At 40.2% G+C, this 21,876-nt stretch overlaps 1 protein-coding gene across 20 annotated transcripts in view; it reads left to right on the plus strand.

The window, feature by feature from the left end:
* Positions 1–21,483, plus strand: part of SH3YL1 (SH3 and SYLF domain containing 1) — a 45,903-nt gene extending 24,420 nt beyond the window's left edge. For 6 of the 20 annotated variants that reach the window (XM_063594681.1, XM_034952472.3, XM_055108323.2 and 3 more), the window contains 7 exons: positions 5,719–5,831; positions 6,760–6,925; positions 7,243–7,316; positions 8,773–8,941; positions 9,920–9,998; positions 14,696–14,752; positions 20,632–21,483. In XM_063594681.1, coding sequence (XP_063450751.1) covers positions 5,719–5,831; positions 6,760–6,925; positions 7,243–7,316; positions 8,773–8,941; positions 9,920–9,998; positions 14,696–14,752; positions 20,632–20,822 — 849 coding nt within the window. In that variant the 3' untranslated portion in view covers positions 20,823–21,483. Of the gene's footprint in view, positions 1–5,718; positions 5,832–6,759; positions 6,926–7,242; positions 7,317–8,772; positions 8,942–9,919; positions 9,999–14,695; positions 14,753–16,667 lie in introns of all 20 variants that reach the window. The other 14 variants (XM_055108325.1, XM_063594683.1, XM_034952477.3 and 11 more) reach the window with 9 other exon arrangements.
* Positions 21,484–21,876: the final 393 nt, after the last annotated feature.

The raw sequence follows: 21,876 nt of genomic DNA on the forward strand, positions 1-21,876 counted from the left end.
ACTTCCCTTGGGGAGAGCTTTGGAGCTCTCTGCTCTTGCAGCCTGTCTCTCTCTCTGCCCAAGATCTCTGTGCTGTTGCTCCAGAGCTGGAGGCTGAGGCAGTGGCTCCCTTCTCTTGGAGTGACATCCCTGCAGCCTTGGGCGGGGTAGTAGCTTGGCTTGCCTCTGTCAGGGTGGAGCCTTTGCCCCACAGGTGAACTGGGGCAAGAGTGAGTGGGGTCCTGGTGCTCCTGGACTGTTGTGCTAGGCTGGAGCCTCCACTTACACATGGGTTCTGGGTGGAGGAAGGAAGCTCCAGACCTCTCAGCTGCTCTTGCCTGGAATGGAGCTTCTGTACAAGGAGCTGTGGGAAGAGAAATGCTGGCAGAAGCCTCTCCTGTGGAGATACTGCAGCCCTGACCAGGGGCTGGGGGAAGGAAGTCTCTGTTCTTGCAAACCCCCTTCCCCAAGAGGAGCTTCCATCAGGCTGACCTGCAGCGGGGCACAGATTATAGCTCAAATGTCACCAACTCTCTCTTCCTTACCAATATTTAATAGTGTTCATTGAATCAATGTGTCTTCATTTTCTTCACTTGCCATATGCCCTTAGGACAATTTCCAGAAGTGTTAATTTTTAAAATAATTTTTACCAGTTACGGTTATTTCGCTGTGGAGAGGGTCTGTGGCCTCTTTATGCCACCACTGCAGTGGCATTCTGATTTGTAGATACATTCTACAGTGGGATGGAGATTCAACTGTAATTGTTAAGTTTTAGCTCTTCTTTTGTTAGTTATAGAACATTGAACAAAGTACTTAATCTTCCTGAATCAAATCTGTAAAATAAAAAATTTTTAAGTTGAATGAAGTGGTCCTTAAGTACCCCCTTTCCCTTCTGATATTTGTGACTGGCAGCAAAGCTTGCCTGTTCTGGGCTAAAGTTGTGGCGCATTGTTTTTTGCCTGGGTCAGTCTCAGTTTTTCTCCGGACATCTCCGGTACCTTCCACATGGTGTATCCAGTGCTGCAAAAATGTTACATTTGCTCCAGGTTCTTCATCTGACCTTCCAAACACAGAAAGGGATTGGAGTACCACCTTCTTAATTATTTGTACTATTATTCTAGAATATCTGGGGAGATGCTAACCTATTAGTTGCAATGGATGCCTTAGGACATTCGTGCTTAATTCTCCTAGAGAACCCTGGTGGAAAAAGATTGCAGTCTTAATTGTGTGTTCATTAATGGCCTGTTCTTAAGGTCAGTTCTCTTAACTAACAAGGTCTAGTTGTGCAAAGGATGCTGCTTAACAGCCACTGCTGTCTGAGGCTGCTCCTGGATAGCTTATTGCATCGTGCCGTGGTTTCACTGGAGAGTGAATGTCAGACTCATTCTTCCAGGGGCATAAGTGTAAGTGACCCTAAGCTTAGCCAGAAGGCCGGCGTGGGGTTAATTTATGTTTGACAATCTCAACCTTTAGACTCCCAGATTCTACAGGGTGGAGAGTTCCCTGGTTCTTGGAACATCAGAGGTACTGAATAATTGTCTAAATTAGTGACTGAATACCTGTATCTGGATTAGAGATTAATTTGGGGGAGGGGGAAGTTTTTGTGGTAAAGAGAGAGAGATTAGTAAAGAGGGTTGAGATTGTGAGAAGTGAAGTTGTGAAAGTCAGTGGTCTGAGGAAAGACAATGCTACATTTGCTTTAAATACCACTAACGGTTTCTTTTTGGATGACAGTTGTAGCAAAGCCCAAAGCTCAGAAGGTCCTGCTGCTGGCTTGGCTTTGGACATGTACAGTCCTTTGCTGTGTTTCCAGAGCTAGAGCTCACACTGGGTCATCAAGCCAGAGCAGTCTGGCTTTTACTCAAGGTTGGAATTTGGAAAAACAGAAATGACTGCTTTTTCCAGGGAGAATTTACATGGGCCCTTTCACTTTACTGAAGAGGAAGGTATTTGGGTTTAAGTTGAGGATAAATTATTGTTAGAGATCAGAGTCCAGTTTCTAAGCCCCCTAAGAATGGGATGTAAGGAAAAGATCTGTTGGTCTGAGGAATGGAGGGGGTGTTGTTGCTGGAAGGACGCTCCACTTAAGCTTGGTTTACATATTGAGACTGGCCATGCCACACACACACACACACACACACACACACACACACACACACACACAAGGAGGGAGGAAAAGGTTTATTCCCCATGTAGTGAGGCTTTTAGGGAGATTGGGGCAGGCTCCAAGGCCAGCCCAAGAGTGGCGTGAGAGAACGGCAGGGTGGAGGAGGAAGCCCAGCTTCGGGTTGTCCAGATGTGGGGCTTTTGAAGGCTGACAGCAGTCAATCATCCAGAAGGGGGTGATGCTCTGACAGGACAACAGCCCGGGACTCAGCTGTGTGGGTGTGAAGCAGGCTGACTACACAAGAGGGAGATGGGGTGGTACCCTCTCAGCAGCTGCTTTCAGGAAATTCAGTCGCAGAGAAGAGGGACAATTCTCTCCCGCAGCTTCCCCTGCATGGCAGCTGTGGTTTTTCACATTCTAATGTTTAAGAATTTATTTAATTGAAACACTTGCATCTGAGTTATTAAGTTTTATTTTTTAATTTTATTTTTTGATTTATAGTGGACTACATATTTTCCTGGTACTTGTAATAATTTAATACATGCATACAATTTGTAAAGATCAAATCAGTCTGATTGGGGTATCTGTCACCTTAAATATTTGTCATTTCTTTAGGCTGGAAGCATTCAAGTTCTCTCCTAGCTGTTTTGAAATAGTCAATAGATTATTGTGAACCATACTCACCCTACTGATCTTATAAATAAAACACAAGTCTTATTTCTTCGATCAGACTGTTATGTAGTTGAGTTTTAATGCAGACTTCTAAAGAAGTCTTATCAAATGCTTACAGGGTTTTCTGAGAGTGCTGTCCCAATGTGTTGTTCAGCTCCTCCAGATTCCTGCAGGAAATCTGTCTTGCTCCTTCTTCTAAGCTGTGGAAATAAATTGAGGGCCATTGCTGCTCACATGCTCACCAAGCTGTCTGCAGAGCTTTTGACCTGGTTCTCGGGCTAATTGGTAGTGTCACCAAAAAACACAATATTCTCTTATTCTTATTTCAAAAGAACTAAAGAGAGATCAGACCAAAAAAAATCAAAAGATTTTTTTTTTCCTTCAGCTGCCTCTCATTGCTTGGCCTTACTTAACTGTACCACGATGTACCAAGCAGAAGCGGAACATAAGAACCAGTGTAGCTACAAGGTCATGGGTAGAACTTTGTATTTTCCGAGTGTGTATGTGGGAAGCATTATGCAAGGCAAATTTGTTATCTAAAAATACATACAAGATACAGGTTATACAATCACTGGTGAAAATGCTTAACTTTGCATAAGAAAAGCTAAATAATTATCTGCCATTCAGCACCATAATCCTCAGAAATTGTCTATATGTAAAATAAAATGAACAGTTGGCAAGCGTCAAGCTGAAGCATCTTGTGTGGGTCAGCTATCTGGTAGATTTAGTTTGACCTACAGATCTGAAGTGTATTTTATTTCATAAAATGATTCAAATTGAACATTATTAAGAACATTCTTGTATCAGGAACTCTCTTAGGGCCTTTCAAGTATAATCTCATTTGGTTATAACAGGATTTTTCTGTCACTCATATGAAAATGTTGACTTGAGAGCATTGATTTGATTAAAAAATGTGAATAACTGTATAATGAAGGCATATTTTAAACACGAGTCTGCTTGACCTTTGCATGTTTTATTGAACTGATTTTAATTCATCCGTAAACAGCCTTGAATGTGTGCCACTAGTATTACACCCATTTTCCAGAGAAGGAAATTGCAGCTTTCAGCAGCTCAGTGATTTGCCCAAGGTCGCACAGCATGCAAAAGGGAGTAGTGGAGTTCCCACCTAACTATTTTTAATTTTGAGCCCAAATTCTTAGCCCCATGCCAGCACTGTTTCAACTTCCCAGGTACACTTGACGCCTGTATCTGATTCTCACAGTAGTTCCATGAGGTGTAGGTCCTAGTAAGCAAATTTTAAACACAGAACAGTCAGAGACACAAAGACTGGTTAAAAGATCCCAAAGTCCACAGCTCTCGAGAAGCAGAGCTGGGATGGACATTGGTTCTTCACACCCAGGGGTGCCCTGGCCCATGCTGCCTCCCCTGGCCCATGCTGCCTCCCCTGGCCCATGCTGCTGCCTCCCCTGGCCCATGCTGCCTCCCCTGGCCCATGCTGCTGCCTCCCCTGGCCCATGCTGCTGCCTCCCCTGACCCATGCTGCCTCCCCTGGCCCATACTGCCTCCCCTGGCCCATGCTGCCTCCCCTGGCCCATGCTGCTGCCTCCCCTGGCCCATGCTGCTGCCTCCCCTGACCCATGCTGCTGCCTCCCCTGTCCCATGCTGCTGCCTCCCCTGGCCCATGCTGCCTCCCCTGGCCCATGCTGCCTCCCCTGGCCCATGCTGCTGCCTCCCCTGACCCATGCTGCCTCCCCTGGCCCATACTGCCTCCCCTGGCCCATGCTGCTGCTTCCCCTGGCCCATGCTGCTGCCTCCCCTGTCCCATGCTGCTGCCTCCCCTGTCCCATGCTGCTGCCTCCCCTGGCCCATGCTGCCTCCCCTGGCCCATGCTGCTGCCTCCCCTGGCCCATGCTGCCTCCCCTGACCCATGCTGCCTCTCATTTGATGGGTCATGTTATTTTTCAGTTCTAACTTTGGGCTTCCACACTGCAGTGATGAATCTGAGCAACAAATGCTTTCACTGTGTTGACTTGCCTTGAGCATTCAGTTGAATCTTATTGTAGTTTCTTCTTTTATTTAGAGAAAAATTAAATCAGCTGGGCTCAGTGGCTCACGCCTGTAATCCAGCACTTTGGGAGGCCGAGGTGGGTGGATCACCTGAGGTCAGGAGTTCAAAACTAGCCTGGCCAACATGACGAAACCCCATCTCTACTAAAAATACAAAAAATTAGCTGGACATGGTGACATGTGCCTGTAATCCCAGCTACTCAGGAGGCTGAGACAGGAGAATCACTTGAACCCAGGAGGCGGAGGTTGCAGTGAGCTCAGATCATGCCACTGCACTCTAGCCTAGGCAACAAGAGTGAAACTCTTTCTCAAGGAAAAAAAAAGAAAAATTAAGTCATGGAAATAGGCATTCCTAATGGAAACTGCTTTGCTTTCTGGTGTGTTGAGCTTCTGTGACCTACAGTGAAGTGGCCCAGGTTCACAGCTTCCTGGTAAGGAGCACACCCCTGGCCAGGAGGAGAGTGTAGAAAGGCTCTCAGGACCTTCAGCCCCATCGTCCCTGGTGCTGTGCTCTTCGGGCTTGGCTTTTACGAAGTGTTTAGTCTGATGAGATCAGAGAGCATGTTGGATCCCTTCCAACAACCTTTGTTTGACTTGTTAGCACTGACGGTTTACCTAACCCCACTAAACCTTAGGATCACCACCTACATGACCAGGTTGTGTGGAAGATTGAAGGTCATGATGCAGGTAAACCTCATAGTATACACATGGTGCACAGTAAATGCTTGCTGAGGTTTGTTGTAATTACCTGTGGCAATATTGGCTTCATAGTTCATCAGCTCAAAATAAAAATATGGCTCGTCTCACATTCTTTCCTGTCTCTATTGATGTTTTGCTGCAGTGCATATGGTGTAGTTGAGTGTTAGTCAAGATGAATTTTAAATGATATTTAGTCTTAACGATTTTTAAATCCATGGGTTTCTACACTTTAGGTATCAGACTTGGTGATAATTCTGAATTATGACCGTGCTGTAGAAGCTTTTGCAAAAGGCGGAAATCTAACCCTCGGAGGGAACTTGACTGTGGCGGTTGGGCCCTTGGGAAGGTGAGTTCTCTAAATAGATGTTAGACAGTAAAGGTTTAACAACTGCATATTTTATTTTGCATTAATAGGAAACTTGAATTAAAATGAACAGATTTGTACATCCCCAGATTTATACATGCCCGAAAGATTCGAGGTCATCACAAATAGGAAATTCGCAAAACACAGCCAGTGAGATAAGCTAGAAAATCTGAAACCAGAACACACAAGAAATAATGAAATGTTTTGGAAGCATAGGCCATTGTATCTGTCAGACTTGAACATAAAATCCACCTTAAGCTTTGAGAGAGCCAAACACAAGTCAGATTTTATGATAAAGTTCAGCTTCGATTAGGAAAGAAAGAGCTTTTTTCAAAGTAAATCATAAAAATTGGATATGGATGTGTTTTTTTTGAGCTGTGTTTACAGTACTTAAAGTGTATTTTTCTTCTCTATTAATGAAATGCTAGTCTTGGATTAATTGTGCAATGTAGAGATATTTTATACCCACACTATTTATAGAAGTTACACAGTAAAATCATCTAAAAATGTTTCTTGGTTCCATGAAAATACTCAATGCAAAAATAATCCAAATTCTTTAGCACTCTTGAGATGTATTTCCCAGTTTTAAGAGAGGAAGATCCAGTTGGAAAATGTCAGATTTACAAATTTTTAAAATATATTTACACATGCTGCCCTGTATTCTTTTTCAACACAGTTCTATATTACCAGAGCCTTCTGTAATAATTTCATGTATGTTCTTCCCCCGGCCTGTTTTTCCTCTAGGCCACATTAAAACATCTAATTTAGGCCTACAGTAAGTAAAACATAGAAACAGCTGAAGAAGGTACAGAATAAAATAATTCATTTGAGCTAGGAGTGCTATTTAAATAGTGATCCTCGGGCTCGGAGCTGCTCACAGCTTTGTGATGCAAAATCTTGTGCTTTGCAGGAACTTGGAAGGAAACGTGGCCCTGAGAAGCTCCGCTGCCGTCTTCACATACTGCAAGTCGAGGGGACTCTTTGCAGGCGTGTCTTTAGAAGGGAGCTGTTTGATTGAAAGGAAAGAAACTAATAGAAAGTCAGTTCAAGTTAAAGTGATTTTAATTGAAAGTGTGGTGAGAAAATAGTACTTCAAAAGTTGATATAATTTGCAGAGTACATTTATATATTCTTTTTACAACGTGGTTTTAAGTGTGTATCTTACATTTAAAAATTAAATATACAAATAATATATGCTCGTAGAAAATGCAGAAGACACACGAAAAAGAAATTATAAAAATTCGATCCCTTTAAAAGACTAACACAATTCACATTTTGCTTTACTGCCTTCCAACATTTTCCTAAGCATAATTTTTTTTGTTTTGCTATATATGATGATAATCACCATATATATTCAATTGTAAATGCTGTTTTTTCCACTTCGCATTTTAAGATAGCTGGAAACCATCATTCTCAGCAAGCTATCACAAGGACAGAAAACCAAACACCACATGTTCTCATTCACAGGTGGGAATTGAACAATGAGAACACTTGGACACAGGGAGGGGAACATCACACACTGGGGCCTTTCAGGGGGTTGGGGGCTGGGGGAAGGATAATATTAGGAGAAATACCTAATGTAGATGACGAGTTGATGGGTGCAGCACACCAACATGGCATATGTATACCTATGCAACAAACCTGCACATTGTGCACATGTACCCCAGAACTTAAAGTATATTAAAAAAAAAAAGAAACTTAAACATAAGTTAGTAATACTCTTAGTTGGATGCACCGATTTCAGTGATTTTCAGATGTCTGTGGAAGGCACACTAGTTACAACTCATGTGTCAATCAGTATTCCTTGTTGTGAGGTTTCCTGTTCTACACTCCACCTTTGTCTTTTCTCATGTCAAATAGAGAGCAATTTGAAATACAGTTTGATTTAAAAAAAAAAAAAAGAATCTGGAAGTATCCTAAAAGGTAAAGGGAAACTTCTACTTTAAATTGGCATCTGGCTAATTTTTCCCAAAGATGCAAATTAAGTGGCTCTTACAAATTGCCACTAAAATATGTGTAAAGGCCCAGAAAGAGATAAAGAGCTGAGACTGACAGCAGGACTTCTTCCAGAACCTGCAGAAGTTCCATCATTGCCAGCCTGATCGGCTGGCACTGCTGGCATTGGCCGTTCAAATTCTCCACGCGTGGCAGACAGACCCGCCACTATCCGAGACAAAGCATCCAGTGTTTACCCCAACTGAACAGCACTATTTAATAAAGCTAAATATAAACCACAAGAGGTAGAAAATAGGAGGGATGGGGAAAAATAAGGTTTTCAGAACTATTCATCTTATAAAATCAAAAGTGATGTGTTAACTCCTGGCTTTATTAATTTGAGAACAGTTAACAAAAGAATGCTTTTAGAAACTTCGAGCCCGTTGGCAGGCCTTCCCACTAAAGTTCAACTAAACCCTGGATAAACTAAAACAAATATGTTGCTTAATGAATGGCAGGACCTCCAAGCATGTAAGGCAAATGTTTATTTAATCTTGATAAAAATAAATATTTTAAGGAAATTACAAAGCCACAGTTATAGGTACCATTTTTTTAAGAAATTTAAAAAGTAAAAACCTATAAAAATGTATGTGCTTGTGTGTATATTTATATGTTTATATATGAATATGTGTATGTATATATGGGCAAGTATAAGTATTTCCATGATAATGTGGATGTGCTTTTTATATTAATAAAGAAAGGATACATATAAGGATATTTATGGTAGTTGCCTGTAGAGGTGAACTTTGGGGTACATTTAAGACTTGAACATGGGATATTGCTTAAAGTTAGTGTTTAAAAAGTAGTGTATATGAAGTGCTATGTATGAATGATTATATATACACACCGTGTGTGCGCACATGCTATGTTTAACTCTAGAAAAGATTTGTGTATATTAAAATGTTTTTAATTTTATATTTCCCATTAGATTTTATTGTCAAGATATCCGAGCTTATGACATTTTATTTGGAGATACACCGCGGCCTGCTCAAGCCGAAGATCTTTATGAAATTCTTGATTCCTTTACTGAAAAGTATGAAAATGAAGGACAACGAATCAATGCAAGAAAAGCAGCAAGGGAGCAGAGGAAGTCTTCTGTACCATTTGGTTTTATGTTTCACTCAGTATTCTCAGAAAATCTCTTTCTGTAGAACATTCTGTCCCTGATATCAGGTTCCTAAGAACCTACTAAGCCTCCTTCGTAGTTTCACTGACTTCACGTTCTTGTGAAAAGGTCATGCTACCTTGACATTTCCTCTGTACAAATTTCAGGGAAAAACATAATTTGTCCTCTGTGATTGCATTTCTCCAAGGATGGAACTTTGTTGTATCAATAATACAAATAATATGTGGGAGGCTGAGGCAGGTGGAGCACTTGAGATCAGGAGTTTCAGACCAGCCTGGCCAACATGGCAAAACCCCCTCTCTACCATAAAAATAGAAACATTAGCTGGGCATGGTGGCGTGTGCCCATAATCTCAGCTACTCAGGAGGCTGAAACAGGAGGATCGCTTGAGCCCGTGAGGTTGCACTGAGCCAAGATCATGCCATTGCACTCAGCCTAGGCAACAGAGCAAGACCTTATCTCAATAATAATATACGAATAATAGTTGCAGATACTGACGCCTTTGTACGTCAGGCCTTGGGGCACCGAGGGATTTGTGTGCATTGTTCATGATGTTCCCCAGCACCTTTCAGAGTTGGTATGATGCCTGTTTCATGGAATAAAAACTGAAGCCTAGAGTTTGTCTGTCACTGCCTCTGCCAGTCGCTTGCTAAACCAATTACTACACCACCGTCCCTGCAGCTCCCTAAGACCTTGCACAGGTGGTCAGAGGTGCCTGGGGGAGGTTAGCTTCCAGGCATGAGAAGAGCACACCCTGTCCACATCTGAGTCTTGTCATCCAGTTCAATTACATAGAGTCCAGAGGGGTGCATGTGAGCTTTGAGAGTGCCACATTAGTAAGCACACATGATAAAAGTTTGCTACATAACCTCATTAGAAAAGAGTTATATGTGCCTAAGTGAAAACAAGATTTTAAAATTATGTGTATTTATCTTTTTGTTTCTCCCAGGCTAAAGAATTACCTCCAAAGCCATTGTCAAGACCACAGCAGTCATCTGCACCAGTCCAGCTGAACTCTGGCTCTCAAAGTAAATATTTTTGTTGCAATTCAAATACAGTTGTAATTAAGTAATTATTAAATGTTATCATTAAGAAATCAAGATACATTGTTAAACTTTAGAGTTAAATAGAAGAACTAACATATTTAAGAGTAAAATAAGTGCTCAGCCTCTTCTAAATACATGAGACAAATTGTCATTGCTATAATTTATGAAAACTTCTGTTTCTATTCTTAAGACACTTTCTTAAATCTACAAAGATATTTATCTTCAAAGGTTTTCTCATTTATTTTCTGTGCCATTTCTTCCAAAAACCGTTATCCTTCTGATTTGAAATGAGAACAAAATAAGCCTGTTTTTTTCTTATCATACTCATATTTATAATTCTGAATATCAGTTTTGACATATGTTCTTTGGAGCTCAGGATCTCATAAGGTGGTTTTTAAACTAGATGACATTTATAAAGCACCAGGTTTTGGTCTTTATCTTTCTCTCTATCATTCATTTTTGTGAATCACTTGTGTTTCTGTTTTTCATATATGGAGGTTACCAGTAAATAGGAATACGTTGAAGTAGGGACTTTCATGTGATGATTGACTGTTATACAAGAGTCATTGTGCTGTGGCTTTGGGTGCACAAAGGTGACTTTAACGTAGATCTTGCCTTTAGAGGACTTTCAGAACAAGAGGAGAGAGATTACATGTAGAAACATAACTGTTATTAGTGGGAGAAGGCATATAAGTTTTGCGGGGAGTAAATAGTAAAGCTCTGCAGAAGGCGGGAAGCGCATCCTTGGCCTCCTCCTTAATTTTCTGTAATCATTTTCCCCAGTTTTGAGCCCAAGTCTCTCATATGACTCTTGGCTGTGCCTTTGACTGGTCTAAATGTAACCCTCCCAGGAAGATGCTCAGGAACCAGGCCTATTCCTCATTACCAACCTGCCTCCTGCCCCTGCGTCTGTCTCCTGTTCTTCTGGGATAAGCCGTGGTCCACTGCTGATTCATGTTCAGATGATTGATTTACCGAAACTCATATTTGCAGTGACTAATGAGATATGAGCACTGAATTTATTTTTATTTTAGATCTGAGTGATTATATAAAATTTGACCCATATGTATGTTTTAAAATATATAAAATGTCCTCACTGAGAATGGATACCTGCATATGCATGTATAAAATCCTCTCATTTATAAAAATTCTAGTCCTCTTAGTATCAGGTCCTTATCAGTGCGGATTTAAAAATGACTGTGGACCTTACCTCAAAAAATTCCTTTCCGTTAATAATTGAAAAGCTCTGAAGGTTGTTTCTGCCATATAACCCCCTTGTGTGAGCGTTCTAAAAACAGGCCCTTTGCCTGTGCCAGCTTGCGGATCTGTTTCCCACGGTGACCACGTGTGTTCCCCGAAGCCTTTCTTGGGGAGATGGGCAGTGCCCTCCCCATTTTGCACAGCCACAGCTGTGTCCCTGCCGGTGGACAGGTTAGCCTGGCCACATTTCTGCAGCCTCAGCCTCACTCGACACACTCGTGAACACTCCTCCTCCCTCCACCTTTTCAGCTTCATCCTTTGTGGCTAGGCCACTACAGTTTTTCCATGCGATACCATCATTTCTCATGTGCTGTATCTCTCAAGTTTTGAATATCAGTTTTTAATTCAGTAAACTAAAAATTTAAAACTAGTGACTACTTTTAACGTTTTATGTTAAATCTGACCTTTTCTTAAGTTCTTTATTTAAAAACTAAGTATTTTCAATTTATTTACATATCCTTACATACACACACACACACATAATTTTATATAAATGCACATATGCTCGTATGGATGGTCTGTGAAGGCAGTATTTTTTTTCTTTTCCTTTGTTGTGTTGCTTCCTTTTTCCCATTTCACCTATGTTTTAACTTTCAAGATACCTTCCTCTATCCTGATTTCAGGAAACCCACGTTCACAACATAAATTATGAACTTTTACGTTGTTTTCTCCATTCTTGTGTAGTCCTACACATGGCATGTACAAACATATACCTAAACATGGCCAGAATATTTTTGTCTCATAAAAATGCTATCATCTTACACGTGCTTTACTATATCTTCTTTATATTTATTTATTTATTTGTTATTTGTTGGTTTGTTTTGCTCAACAACTCCGCGTAGAAATCCCTAAGTCAACTGGTATAGTTCTGTTTGCTTCTTTTTAATAATTATTCAGTATTCCATGGCACAAATGTATATAGTTTACTCATTCACTCTCCTATTGATGTATATTAACTTTATTTCAGATTTTTTTCCATGCCAAACAGTGTCACAATTGATATACTTCTAAATTAATATTTATATATACTGGCACTTTTATTTTTTTTGAGATAGTTACCAGGAGTGGACATAATAGGTCAAATAATATATTTTTAAAGTTTTAACAGATTTAGCAGATTACTTTTCAAAAGTTTTTACTACTTAGGGTCTCATCAACCATTTCCCCACCATAACATTCACCAGCACATGCATTCCCCACCATGTATACCATCCACCATGTACAATCCTAACCATATATACTCCCCACCATATATACACTCCCCATAACCTTCCCACCATAATAGTCTCCACTATAGTTGCTTCCCACCGTAGGCATTTCCTACCATGCACATTTCCCACTACCCACCATATGCATTCCCCAACATGTGTACCACCCACCACGTGCATTTTTCACCATGGTTACTATCCACCATATGCATTCTCCACCATATGAATTATCCACCATTTACGCTGCCCACCATATTCTGTACCGTGTATACTACCAACCATGTGCAATCCTAACCATATATACTCCCCAGTATATGTATTCTCCCCACCATATGTACACTCCGCACCATATGTACACTCCCCACCATATATACACTCCCCGATAACATTCCCAAGTCTTCATTATATAGGCTTCCCACCAGACATTCCCACTATACACATTCCCCACTGTCCATTTTCATTCTCAACCATGTATCTTCCCCACTGTATGCATTCCTCACTATGTACGTTCTCCACCATCTACATTCCCCACCGAGTGCATTTTCAACTATTACATCCATTATGGCATTCTTCAGCATATACCTTCCTCACCACTATTAGTGCGGAAGCATCTAGAAGATTTTGCCAGTCAAGGCTTGTCACATCTCCTTGATAATTGGATTGTATTTATTCCTATTAGTGAATGTAAACATCTCTTCATATAAATTGCTGGTGCTTTGGATTTAATCTTATCTGAAAAGTCTCTTCATTTCATTGGTCTGTTTTTCCTATTGGGATATTTGTTGCTTTCTCAATTTATGGAAATGTTATCTATATTATAGGTTTTGTTGGTCATTTGGATTGCAGCATATTTCTACACTTATCATTTTTCTTTTGATCTTGTTTTTCATAATTTTACTCCATGAAAGTTTTAAATTTTATCTAAAAATATGTCTATCATTTAGTTTTTATAGATTTGGATACTTTGGTCATGATTAAGGTCTTCCCACCTCCTACACAAGAGTGTGTTCATAGTCTCCTAGATTTTCTTGTGGTTTTTTATCTTTGCATTTACTGGATACTTAGTCTTCACATAATTTGAGATTATTTTCCTAATTTTCCCCTCCTCCCCAATATACAATTCTAGTTGAAACAGTATTATGTACTTGTATCCATTCTATAATTTTTCGATGCTAATTACAGTAACATTACATGTATACATTTATTACTTTGAGATATAATAATTTTACCATTTCATGCTTTCCATTTGTTGAGATTTTATGTCTTTCAATAAGACTTCGTAATTTCTGTGCCTTTTGTGTTAAATTTGTTCCCAAGTACTTTGAGATTTTGATCTGCTAAGGCGAATGGAATGCACTTTTCTATTTCTACTTAAGTACCAATTTTCACAGTTAAGGAAATCTTAATTTGCATATATTTTGTTTGTCTTATATCTGGTCACTTGCTCAAAAATATTTCTAGTCAGTTTTTAAAAATAGATTCTCATGGGATATTTGTATCCTTTTCCCCATCCCACCAATGTTTATTTCTAAATTCTTACTTTCATAAATTTCTTAGGCCAGTGGCCTTCAAACTGGTGTATGCCTGTCTTTAGGAGTACGCAGAGACTGCAAAAGGGGGTGTGGGCACAGGTCACTTAAGAGACACCATCTCCAGATCTCCAGCTCCTGGATAAGTTCTTTTTAAAGCTGAACATGATGTTCAAGGTGTGCTCTTCGTCTTCTGTACTGTTAGAATCAGTTTTTCCGCAGTTGAAGAAGAAAAGCAATCCCCCAGACCGTTCTGCCTCTTTCTATACTACATCACCCCAGAGCGTCAGAACAGGAATCCAGTGTGAAATGTGGATGCAGTTAGTGAATGGCTCTTATGCAGTGTAAATCCTTCCATGAATCAGTGATTTCTGTTTCTTTGCCTTCAATGCAATTGAAGAAGAACCTAATAGAATTGTCATCTGAATTTATAATGAGAATAGTGTGTGTACTTCTGTGTCATACAGATATCAGGTATTTATCATCTACCTTATACTTCATGTATCTTCTGGCTTTATTCAGGTATACCTTCTGATTTAAAGCGCAATCAAATGATGATGATCCTATCAACTTAGTGATTTAAAATATTTGCTCAGCAAGGGCAGGATCTGGCAATTTTGTGTATTTTGTATAATATATGCTAATCAGTTTTCAAAATCACCACTCTCCTCTTTTTTGGCAGGTAACAGAAATGAATATAAGCTCTATCCTGGACTTTCCAGCTATCATGAGAGAGTTGGTAAATCAATAAATCTATATGTTATAAATGATTCATATTCATCTTGTGATCACAAACTTCCTAATTAATCTGACAGGTTATGAAAATCTCTGGGAAGTGTTCAGCCCTTTTCTTTAATTTATAGAATATTCACATTCTTTTGAGAAGTACTTCATTTAGAAAATGCTATGCTTTTGTTATCTTACTTGCCTTTAAGGTAATGAGGGTGATAGGAAGCTGACAGTCAGTGTTGTCTGTGTAGGGAGTGTGTGCTGGGGACAGCGCTGCTAAGCCCCGGATAGGAGCTAACCGTCAGTGTTATCTGTGTAGGGAGTGTGTGCTGGGGACAGGGCTGCTGAGCCCCGGGAGCCATGGCATCATCTGAGGAGCATGTGATCTCCTCCACATTTGCTGTCTGGAAGCTTTTGAATTTACAATGGAGATAAAATGAGAAAGTTTGCTAATTCTGAATTACAATTTCATCCTTATTCCATTTTCTCTGTGTTTTAGCACCATAAATTTTATATTTCTAAGAATTTTATTTTTCACATTCAAATGTTTTGTTATTATTGGAAACTACTTTATAAAACTTGTTAAGATTTACCATAGTAAAAATGGTCCTTCAACCTGTCTTACTTAAATATTCTTCAGAGGTTTCCCTGGAAAGAATTGAGCAATTATTTGCAAATGTGAGTGGGACACAAATTGAGGGCAAAGTTAAACAATCATAAAATAGCCTGTTTATTTTTTCACATTGAGTACTTTCGTCATTGGAGTCACAAAGCTATATGCTGCTGGATATATAACTGTCGGAGAATTAAACATTTCATGTAAATAAAATACCAAAAATTAGGTACTCAAGCATATTTTTAAAATTTATATCATGCAGATAAAAATATGTCGAAAAGGTCTCTTAAGCAGCATCCCCTGAAGAGAGGTCAGCATGTTCCTGATGGATTTAGGGTTGGTGACCTTTCTTTTCACCCTGGCCTCCCCTCCTGGGAGCCCACTCCGGTGTTTTTCCCAGATGTTTCTCCTCTGAGGGGGTTGAGCATCTGCTCCTAGAGTCCTGTATGGAGAGCAGGTGCGATGGTCGGGGGCTCACCTACAGAAGATGCTGTGCCATGGTCTTAGGTATGCAGAGAAAGCTCTGAGAGGTTTTAAAAATGTGTTTCACCCTTTGTGGTTCACACCCATGTTACAGGCCATGTTAAAGAGACATCAAGTTCACACCCACATTACAGGCTGATTTAAAGAGACATGAAAAGTTTGGCCTTTGGATACATGTCCTTTAGAAGCAAAAGTGGTTAAGGTATAAATGTTGACACCAAGACAGCGTAAACACCTAGATTTTTATCTTACACAGCCTCTTACTTTTAAAGACTCAAGATTAGACTTAAACTTAGGTATCTGGTTGTTAGAGTGCTCCTAAACTTGACAAGGTCAGCTGACTGGCTGCACTTGCTTGGGAAGGGAGGGGATCCCTACAGAGAGACAGAGCTGAGGGAAGCTGGCTGAAAAAGAGCTGAGGCCACAGATCCCCCAAAGAATGCCTTGGTAATGTGACATTGGGAACTAGAGTTCCTTTCTCTATTAGAAACTTCCTATAAACAGCACCAAGGAAAAACGTTTCCTTGATAAGAAATTAAACTCTAAGTGGACTGTGGAGACAGAGATTCCAATTCGAACCCCCGTACTTTCACTTACCAGCTGTGGGACCCAAAGGGAACATCACTTGCCATGGTTGGTTTCTCCGTTGCTTCTGTGTTTGTATTTGAGGACAGGACAAGGTAAATGGTAACTCAGTTACAACTGAGTTAATATTCCTTTAGCCCATTCTCCAAAGAGGTTCTTGAAATAAAAATTAAAAGGGAAGATTTACAGTCCACTTTTTAAATAAAACTCACTTTACGTTACTGTATTTTTTTAATCGCAGCTGTGAAGGCATTAACCTCTTACCAAGGATTTCTCATGTTTGCTTACCATTGCTGCAGAGAAAAGTCACAGTTACATGGCCCCAGGGCCCAAGCCTTAAATTGAAAACCTGATGAAGCAGGACACTGAGTCCTCCACGTGCGAGCTCCTGAATCTGTTTCAGCCCCACGGAGGGGCTGTCGGGTGTGATGATCAGCTACATCACCTGTACTTTCCTCCCACCATCTTTTGGCTTTGCCCTTTGGAAGGTCCAGCTGCATAGTTCTTGGGCCTCTCAGAGAGACAAGGCTTGCAAATGCACAGTCCAATTTTCTGATCTTCCCTCTAGGGACTCTGGAAGGAATGGTTTCATAATCAAAAGCTTGGACCCTCCAGCGTCAGCGTTCTTCCCCGTCCTCTTACCCATCCCATAATTGTCTGGGATGGGGTTTCTCAACCTGGGCACTACGCACAATTTAGGCTGGATAACACTTTGTTGTAGGGGCTATCTTGTGCCTCATAGGGTGCTTAGCAAAGGCTGTGTTCTCCTAGTTGTGACCTTCCCAAGGCTGTGATTTTTTTCCTGAAACAGGTCAGGCCAGGGGTGCTGGCTGCACGGGGGCTGCCTCATGCAGGCTCCATGAGAAAGTGGACTGGAAGTGAAACAGGGACATCCCCAGACCAGCCTTCCTAATCGCGGGCCTCAGGGCAGCTGCCAGTCACCAATGCTGACTGTGATCTAATTCTGCTTCCTGTTTGGGAAAAATAACCCCTACTTGAACTAAACTTGAATATTATAAAGGAAATGGCCAATTCCCTCAAAGATCCTTCCGATTTTTTAAGTACATGAGTATAAGGCTGAAAGGCGTATGTTGTGCAGAAGGAAAGGCATCTGTGAGTGCCTGGCTTTTTAGTAACTCAGTGGGGTTTGCTTCCCGGTAACCAGGAAGGTTTTTCTTCATGGAAGGAATCATTACTTGGCTCACCTTTTATTGGTGAATTCTTTGTGGGCATTAAACTTCTCCTTGTGAAAATTATCTCTAATATTTACATTAAAGAGGAACTTTAAGTCATTTGGAGTTTTTCAAAGAAAAAAACTAACAGGGCACAGCACTAACTGGCTTGTGGATTGTTATCTGAGAAAGCAGATAGGCTCCTGGATCTGCTGGCCTCACTCATGTGATTTTCATGTGGATGGAGTTTCTCCAACAACAGCTCAACTCCTGACTCTCTTGTACTCCTCCCCAGGAGGCAGAGGCATTTGTGGTCAATTGGGTGAGGAATTGGTCACAAGGAACAGTCAACACACATCTTAGCCTCAGTAAAGGAGAAATGTGAGATCCCGGCCCCCTCAGACCTTCAGTGGTGGCCTTCCCTTCAGCTGCACCTGAAAACCACCCACGTTGCTCCTCTACCCTCCTCTCTCACTCTGCTTTATCCGTATTTCATTTGGAGTCTCCAATTCGGAGAAAATTAGACCAACACCTGATTGTGAGGGCAGGGACCAAACCAGGTGTGTGATCTCTCCTTCTTTCTCTTTCTTAGTTCATAATATATTTATTTCTCTAATTATGCCTCATAAAATATATTCCTGAAACTGCTTAGAACCAATTCAGTTATCAGGGATTACCCAGAACCATAGCATCAGATGCTGTTATTTGTACAGTCTGGAAACCCAGTGAGGCAGGTCCCCACATTAATCCCCCTTGAACATTTGCCTCATAAAAGTAAAATGCTCCGATAAATGTCAGTTTGGTCTGTTGAGCACAATTTCATATTTATGAGGTTGTTGAGGGTCTTGGATCCTGACCTTGGACAAATTACTTGTTATCTCTGAAGCTTAGTTTCAAATTCTGTGACGTGGGGTAGGAGTAGCTGGCTCATTGCAGTGGGCAGTGTAAGAGGAGCACATGTGTGTGCCTGCCACGTGCCTGAGCAGTTCGCGGTGGCTGCTCTTCCCAGATGCACATCGATTGCTGTTGTTATTGTTGTCGTCCTTATTATGCATTTTTGATTTTATAAATGAGACTGCAAGTGTATAAATGCATGATAGCTAAGATGGCTGTGGCTCCTAGAACATTCCCTGATGTTCACAAGCACTCTTTTAATTCACTTCTTCCTATTATCTAACGTGTCTGGGAGAAAAGAGGGAGGAGAACAGAGTTCCTGGAGGTTCTTCACTGATTTGTTCTGGTTAATTAAGATTCAGCTTTATATGTGGATATCCTAAATATGATCATGAATAAGAGATTTCCAGGATGGATTTTTCTTTGGCATTAGCTTGCATCCTGATCTGATGACAGGGAAGCACGGCCTGAGCGCCTGCCCGGTACCCCACCCAGGGCAGAGCACAGCTCCTTTCACAGTGCATGGCAGCGACTGCTCATTAACGTGGAGAATTTAATCGTGTACTTAGAACGTTTAACTTAACTTCTGTTGTTTCTAGACTATGTCAAAATTTTATTTTGGTGACATTCTTTTAACCTTATTCCTTAAAATTGTTAACTAAAAGTAAATATAGGACAAAATAAAATATACAGAAATTCTTTTTATTATAGAAAAAAGTAGTTATACCAGTATTATCTCTAGTGTAATTATTATTAGGATTATTTCTTTAGAACTCAACTAAATGGCACATACTTTAAAGAAAGAACGGTAGCACCATCTTGTGAGAGCTACTAATTCAGTGTTTTAGTCAGAGTAGTTTAAAGTGTTGACTATTTTTATTTCTTATGGGTGGACCAAATTCACTTTATTATTATTATTATTATTATTATTATTATTATTATTATTATTATATTATGGGTTCAAATAGGACCTGGCTCTAGAGTCTGGTTATTGATGTTTTCTATATGTCTGTACATCTAGTTGCCTAATTTATGCACAGAATTATATGAAGCATAGAAGCATCAGACTCCATGTAGCTGAGTGCTCAAAAACTGTTTAATTATATTTTTATGATGTTATGTGGTTTATAATATTTAATGTCCTTTATTCATGTTAACTGCTCAGTTCTCAAAGTATTTTCTTCCTTCTGCAATACATGGATATACACATTGCATTGAAGTACTTGTGAAACATGTAGAAATGCTCCTACCTGTGCTAATTCCAACTTATCTCTGATATTGAGAGGATGGATCAATTAAGCACAGAAATGTAAACAGCCACAAAGCCCAGGGAGAAGAAATGTCTGCTGAGGAAACAGCAAAATATAACTGGGCTGCAATCTTCAAGCCCAGTGAGTAAAGAGCCAGGTTTTAAAGTTGAATCTCCTAGGGTTTGATATAAGCTCACATATCTGCCTTTCTCCAGCATCTGCCATCCATGAAACTGTCACAACTATCTTGGCCCCTTCCAGCTGCTGTAACAAAACACCATAGTCTGGGCAGCTCATAGACAATGGAATTTTATTTCTCATGCTTCTGGAGGCTGGATTCCAAGATCAAGGTTCCAGGAGACTCAGTGTCTGGCAAGGTCTCGGTTTCTGCTTCAGAGATGGTGCCATCTGGCTGTGTCCTCACAAGAAGGAAGGTGCAAGAAGCTCCCCTCAGGCTCTGTCTGTAAGACACTGATCCCATTCATGAGGGGGAAACGTAATGACCTAATCAGCCCCCAGAGACCCCACTTCTAACACCATCACCTTGGGGTTGAGGATTTCAACACTTGAATCTCAGGGGGACACAGACATTCAGACCACAGCAATGACTATATTAAAATAGAAAAAATGTAAGTTGTATTATCTCATAGATTATTCAAAATTTAGACAATGATAACCAGAAGCATGTGCTAAATCCTTAGGTATATAATGTGCAGAGAAAAATAAGTTTAATAATGTGATGAAAATTACACAGACTGTTGTGGTTTCTGCCAGCCTCCAAGACATCAGCATGCCAAGCCCTAAGTGGTTAATTTTTATCTTACCAGCAGATACCCCCAATTTCTCCCTTAAAGAACATAAACATGTGAATACTTTTTTCTTGTTTCAGGCAATTTGAATCAACCCATAGAAGTGACAGCGCTGTATTCATTTGAAGGACAGCAGCCTGGGGATTTGAATTTTCAAGCTGGAGACAGAATCACAGTTATATCAAAAACAGATTCACATTTTGATTGGTGGGAAGGAAAACTTCGAGGTCAAACTGGCATTTTTCCAGCCAACTATGTAACCATGAATTAAAGCGTATACTATTTTCTTCTTTGAGAATTACAAAAAAATTATTTCTACACTGACAGGATTTACTAGTTAAGCAATGTTTAATATAAATTTTAAAAAACTTCTGTTCTACAAAATTTCCATTCCGTATGTAAAAGATTTTGTTTTTCTATATAAAAAGAGCTGACTGACATATCTTTAAATGCTTTGTACTAACTTTATCACACTTGCTGTGTCATAGAATATCATACAATTTATATGCTCATAGTTCTTTTGTGAACACTTCAAACATCGCTAAGCATTTGATCTGGCCATGTATATGGTAGCTGTGTTTTAATTTGAGAATCTTGAGGGTAGAGCCACGAATTTCAATTCTTACATTTCCATTTGCAAAGTGACTAGAGAAAAAGAAATCAGCTTAAATGAGGTATTAAGTAATGTTTAGAGTTGTAGGTATTAACTAGAATATAAATCCTTAGAAATTGTCTTTATACCTTCAAAAATTATACTATGCATTTATCATAGAAATATGATTACAAAGAAGTCTGACTACCATGTCTTTAAACATATGGCATCTCTCAACTTTTCTCCTTATGGGGCTACATTTGTTCATTTCCAGCAGTAGCATAAACTTATGGTGACATGGTAGACTTGTATCTAAATAAAATTTTTAAATGTTTACTAAGTTAATATTTCAATTTTGTTTTTCTTATTTTTTTTTTGTAAGGTAGGCAAAAGTCCTATGTCTCATATGCAGGGTGAAATCCACCTCCGTTCTGGGCTGCCTGAGCTCCTTCCTGAACTCTAGACTCCCCTCTCCAGCTATGCACTGGACAGCTCCGTTCGGACAAGGAACAACACCTCAGCCTTCACGGGCTCAAATCCAAGCTCTTCTTTCTCCTCACTTAGCCTGCCCCTCCCACAGTGTTCCTCTTCAGTAAATGGAAATTCCATCCTTGGATTTCCTTGGTCCTCAGGGTGACTTCAGAGCCAACTTTCGTTCTTCTATCTCATGCCCTCTATCAAATCCACCAGAGATTCTGTTGCCTTTCAGACACTCGCTGACCCAATATTTGCG

Source organism: Pan paniscus, chromosome 12, assembly GCF_029289425.2.
Source record: "Pan paniscus chromosome 12, NHGRI_mPanPan1-v2.0_pri, whole genome shotgun sequence".
Classification (NCBI taxonomy): domain Eukaryota; kingdom Metazoa; phylum Chordata; class Mammalia; order Primates; family Hominidae; genus Pan; species Pan paniscus.